This window comes from Talpa europaea (genome assembly GCF_964194135.1).
Source record: "Talpa europaea genome assembly, chromosome: 6".
Taxonomy (NCBI): domain Eukaryota; kingdom Metazoa; phylum Chordata; class Mammalia; order Eulipotyphla; family Talpidae; genus Talpa; species Talpa europaea.
The window spans coordinates 77,439,332-77,445,331 of NC_140072.1; the positions used below are offsets into that span (position 1 = coordinate 77,439,332).

A 6,000-nucleotide genomic window follows, 5' to 3' on the forward strand; every position below is an offset into this window, starting at 1 on the left:
ATGGTGTGCAGGAGTAAACTACAGTAAACATGGCAATAACTTTTCTTCATTTGCATTATTTTTGCTTTCTTTGACTATATTTGTGTTCTTCTTTGACAGTCATTTCAATGGTTTTCAATCTTGGCTGCCACTTTGGAGTACTTGGTCTACCTGAACCATTAAATTCAGAATGTTCCCAGATATTCTTATCTACAGCTGAAATTGAGAACCACTAGTTCTATATTCTCTTGCTCCTAGTATAATGAATCCATCATTGCACAGGCCCAGAAGCCACAGCATTTTCTTGGCATTTCCTAAGGAAGTTGATGCATTCAACATTAAGAGCAGGTCTGCGGACAGAAGTCCAGAGTCCTAACACTGCCACTGGTTGGAGAGGCAACCAGCTCACTATGAAAACATTTTTATGCTCTTGTTACTTACACTTTCTTTTTTAAATTTTTTTTATTTACATATATTTTATGTCACTACTCATTTTTGTACAATGGTTGCTTTCTTTTCTCAGGTGTAGTCCCCATAGAATTTCCTTCAACAATGCACCCGTGCTCCATCACCATAGTCCCTTATGCTCTTCTTGCCCTCCTTTTGATCTTTCTCCCTCCCCCTCCCCTGCAGAATATCTCTGATTTATAGTTGTCAGTTTATTTTTGGTTTGTTTTGTTGTGGTTTTTATTGTTATTATTTTTCCCCGATTCCTTATTTGGTTCCTCTATATTCCTCCTATAAGTGAAATCATCTGATATTTTTCTTTTTCCTTCTGACTTATTTCACTGAACATAATTCCTTCTAGCTCCATCCACGTTGCTGTGATTGGTATGAATTTATCTTTTTTGATTGCTGAATAGTATTCCATGTGTATATATACCACATCTTCTTGATCCAGTCATCTATTTTGGGGCATTTTGGTTGATTCCAAGTCTTACCTATTATAAATAGCGCTGCAATAAACATAGGGTTGCAGGTATCCTTTAATGTTTTTGTGTCCTTTAGGTAGATCCCTAAGAATGGATCCCCTACTACCATTTTCATTAGTCTGAGGAGCCTCCATACAGCTTTCCCTAGTGGTTGGACCAGTTTGCATTCCCACCAGCAGTGTAGGATAGTTCCTTTTTTTGCCACATCCACACCAACATTGTTGTTGCTAGCTTTTTTTTTTTAATATATGCCAATTTTACTGGTTCCTTACACTTTCTGAACTTATTTTATTCTCTAGAACATGGGGCTGTCAACTTGTTTCAAGAGCAAGGCAAACAAGAGGAACTAAATAAAAAGCACAAGAGATTATCTTTTGCTGGGCTATTGCTTTTGCAATGATTTTGTATTTTTATCTGTCCAAAGATGTGGGTAGACTCACGTCCTTGATTTCAAGCCTGTCATCAAATCCCATCTCTCATATTAGTAGATACTGGCACCCACGTGGCTGTAAGTAGATGAAGCATTTTTGCTTGAAAAACTTTGCAACTTTAAATTATATCTCTGGGACTAGTTAGTTACAAACCACACCTGCAGAGGTGACAGGTACAATTGGTTTAGCTGCCTGGAGCTGCCCCTCTGACTTCTAATACCTGAGCTTTTCTGGCTGTTAGGTGTGTGACAAATGATCAGTATTGGCAGGAAGTGAGTGAGTGCATGTAATCAACCTAAGGGAGGTAGGCTGAAGTCCTCTGGTGTGCCCTGTCTCAATATCAGGGTGACAGGCCCTGGTCCTGAGCAAATCCTGCCCCTTCCAACCTCTGACTTACAGCTCCTGCTATTTTCCCTAGATTCCAGAAGCTTTGTGTTCTCTGTGTATGTGTGTCAATCTCCTTACATCAACCAAAAGTCCAGTGATTATAAATGTCTGGATCTCTAGGAAGTAGAGTACTCAGGATTTAGAGTAGAATTTGAATGTATGAGATAAAGAAGTAGTATTTGGAAGTGGCTGCTGCAGTTATTCCCAGTTTTGATTCTATTGGTATGTACAGTCTTACCTGTGTGAAGTGATACATATTTAAACTGCCAGTCAGTGGCATTAGCAGATTTTTCTATCCTAAAACTAACCTGGTTATTACAATGGTGTAACAGATTTTGTAACACAAAACAATAAATGCAGGACATCAGGTTTCAGGGCAGTAAAATGGAACAAAACATCATGGAAGGCAAAAGCTGTCATTTCAAACGAGGACCTGAAATATTTTCTCCCACTTACCTACTGATATGGTCCACACAGCAATTATTTTTAGAAATGCCTTAGTTCTGGAGTTGAATCGGCTGTGATGAATGGGGTTCTGGATGGCCACGTAGCGGTCCAGGGAGATGGCACAGAGGTGCATGATGGAGGCAGTAGAGAAGAGCACATCCAGGTAAATCCAGACAGCACAGAGCTTGCTGGGCAGAGGCCACCGGTATCCTACAGTGCAGAAAATTACATCAGTGTCTGGCCTGGGCCTTGTCTGGTGTGGGGTTTCTACCTTGCTACAGCAGTCTCCATCCTGGGAAAAGGCATAGATGGTGACAAAAGCCAACACAGGATATTTGCAATACCTCAAAGGGCCAAATAACAACTGTACTTAACCACAGTAGACTGCACTGGCTGATGAATGCAAGGTTTGAAAATTTTTCGTGGCTAGAATTAAGGTATCATAGTTTGGTCAACTCCAGTTGTCTCTATTTAGGGTTATTATTTTTTCAATGACTTAACTCAGAAGTTAGGATGTATTTTGTGCCCCTCTGACAGTGTGCTGTCATTATTCATATAGCTTTCATATACTGTAGATTCTCCAGGTTAAACCCATTCCTTAGTCATTATTATAACTCACACATAGTCTCACACATTTAGTGTTATGGCAATAAATACTATTGGTGTTAATGAATAAATGGTTAAAAATCTGAGTAGGAATATCTTTATCCATAAAAATGAAAAATTACATAATGATGCTCTGAGTGTTAAACTCAAATTTGGGAAGTGAGGGGAAATGCAGAGACCACGGTGTTTGTAGTGAGAATTGCTTCAGGGCAGGGGTATCCTTAGTGGCTTCTTATAATGTAGCTGCTGCACGGACCTCTGTAGCAGAGAGTCTGAGTATTTAGTGGGGCAGAATTTTCATTTCTAACAAGTTCCCAAGGTGGTGCTGGGCCGGAAACTACACTTTGGTGACCTTCCTTTAGGGCAATGGGCTGCGTAGCTGGAGAGCTTTTCTCTAGGGCTGTAGCAGGAGGGAGGAGAGAGGTCACTTCTAACATCAAAATGTTAAATTTCCAGAGATGACTCCAGTGTGAAGAGCATTGCAGGAGGCCACCTGTTCTGTAAGCAAGATAGAATATACCTTGTGGACATAAGCAGAGTGTCCTGAGTCTGTCTATTTTAGTGTGTGTTTGTGTGTGGGGGATTCAGCTGTCAAATAAATTTAAATTAGTTTAGGTAACAGTATGATTCAATGATAGATAGGTGTGCATCAGAGAAAAATCAGAAAGACTACCTTTCCTTAATGATATTTCAGATCTACAAACTGAATATTTTCCAAACTGAAACATTCTCTCTATAAAGTGCCACCGCGAGTATTTCGGAAAGTGAAGAGATCTAGATACAAGCCTGCTTTGCACGGTTCACTCTGATTATTTACAAAGAACTTAAGCTAAAACGAGAGACTTTTCCTTAGCAACACCTCGGGGGAAGTCATGCACAGCCTGGTCGGAACTGATGTTGGTCCTTTAGAGAACGTTCTTTGCAAGGAGGCAGTGGTGGGTCATAGTCTGCGTTTCCGGCGGCGGGATACAGAAGGGAGCATTTCCTAGCCCTGGGCAGGCAAAAGAACCACATCAGCGTAGGGTGCAGCTCCAGGCTGGAACTGGCTGCGCAAGGGGCGGCCGCCACCAGGGGGCGTGGTTGCACCCCAAGTGGGCAGGTTCCTATTTTTCTAACCTGGCTGGGTAGGTGTCTGCCCCCAATCGCTGTTGGGGTCACCTCCTCTCCCGCCTTCCTGTGATGGTTTTGGTCCCCAGACCAACCCGGTGAAGTCCGCACCTCCCCCACCCCTGGAGTCTGCTTTTGAGAGGGGCGGGGTTTTCGGATGCGAGAACCTCTCCAGAATGTCTGGGAAATAACAGGCAAATTTAATGAAATCCCGCTGTGACATTTGCGTGGTCAAGCAGTAGCTCCCCTTGTTATGTCTGCTATCACCCTGTGCAAACCGGTGCCTGATCTTGATTTCTGTTGTTCACCACCACCTTTCCTCCCATTTTTCAGGGGTGGGTGCATTTATTTATTTATTTATTTAAGCCCTTCAGACTTGGCCAAAAAAATCCCCTCTTAAAAAACGGCGTTTATGAACTGTTCCTAACTCCAGGTGACTCCCAAGGTGCCTGTCAGCAGCGTCAAAATTCTCCTTTTAAGGAGAAATCTGATTGCATTACTAATAACTTGGAAAGAATATCACATTCTGCTCCCTCTAAAGTCGTCCTAGTATTTGCTGACTTGCCAGAGATTTCACTGTTGCAAACTCTGTTGAGAAGCAAGCGAGATTCCCATTTGTTTTCCACCCTCCTCCCATCCAGACTAGAGGAGTTTATGCATATGCATTTTTAAAGAGTTGAGGGTATAACGCAAAGGCACACTTCCAAATTAGATTCTCTAAGCAGGGAACAATTAAAACTGGAGTAATTCATTTATTCAAATGGAGATTCTGCATATTTTAACATTAAACCCACTGCACCAATATTCTCTCTGCAAATGTTCCAAGGTAATTGGGAAGGTTTTACCACTCCATTAGAAGTGCTGAAAACTATGTGACAAAGATGAAACTGTTCTGTCCTGAAGGTTGGAATATTTAGTTGGAAATTTAAAGAAGCAAAAAGCAACGAAATTCAGCATGACAGGCAAGAATTACTTTATGACAGACAGTACCGGGGGCAGTTATAATAATTTCTACATAAAGAGTATGTTTCAAAGCATGACACTCTCCAAGGATCACAGATAATAGGGTGCCTTGATTTTTTTCATATGTGAAAGCCCATTTTAAGAGTAAAAATTAAGTTGTGTAAGTCGATAGACCTTTGTCTAGAAACAGAGGCTGTGTTTAATCTGTCCCCAGCCCCAGCTCACCTGCTAATGGCATGCACATGCTTTTTATTACCAGTGTGTACAACTGGGTTGCTAACGCCACTCACCATACAGGATGGTTAACATGGACACAGGCATGACAAGGAAACCCAGGAGCATATCAGCTATGGCAAGTGACATCAGGAAATAGTTGGTGGCGTTCTGCAGCTTTTTCTCTAGGGATACTGCCATGATGACGAGTATGTTTCCAGCAATGGTTAGAATAATCACTACAGCTGTCAACAAAGCAGACCAGTTTTTTTCTTGGAGATGAAGTAAGGAGAAGCATGGTGGCGAGTGGCAGCCTTCACAGGAAAGGTTTGTTCGATTTTCCGAGTCCACTGTCCAGTTAAATGCATCTGAAGTGTTAGCTTCTCCAGAGTTAAAGTCATTGTAGAGTCTTGTGTCATCATTTAATTGCATTAAGGAGTTTGTCGTCGAACTCAAAGAAGTGTTTTCTTCGCAAAGAATATCCATTTCTAAGTCGGAACTTGTAGCAGATGAAGTGTAGAAAAACTAGCCAGTTACAGGCTCTGCTCACCAACCATCTCTATGTCTCCACACAGTCACAATGACACTGGTGTACGTGCCGGGGTCCTTGGGTTGGCGTTTTCCCTCCCATTATTACAATAGTAGTTAAAGAAGTGCAAAGGCTCTTTATATCTTCTTGATTTGCAATTTTAGTAGAGTCCACTGTTTGATTTCATTGTTTTCTCCAAAGTACAGTAAAAAAAGCCAAATGAACTTTTAGAATAGAGGTTGCAGAGTTTTGAGCATTCAGGGAGAAAAATGTGGTCCTGGCCAAAAAAGAAAAGTTTTGTAACTACCAGGAATCTGTTAGCTGTATCTCATTCTGGTGGTTATGCTGATGGCTACCTTAGCTACACCAGGATTAAAACAGCATGCTATCCGAAAACTGCGGCGCT

At 41.6% G+C, this 6,000-nt stretch overlaps 1 protein-coding gene across 1 annotated transcript in view; it reads right to left on the reverse strand.

Moving 5' to 3' along the window:
* The window catches only part of HTR2A (5-hydroxytryptamine receptor 2A), a gene marked incomplete at both ends in the record, with an annotated part of 62,635 nt that extends 57,084 nt beyond the window's left edge, over positions 1-5,551 (reverse strand). Inside the window, 2 exons of the mRNA XM_084235580.1 lie at positions 2,186-2,386; positions 5,143-5,551. Of these exons, the coding sequence (XP_084091706.1) occupies positions 2,186-2,386; positions 5,143-5,551 (610 nt within the window). The remainder of the gene's footprint in view (positions 1-2,185; positions 2,387-5,142) is intronic.
* Positions 5,552-6,000: the final 449 nt, after the last annotated feature.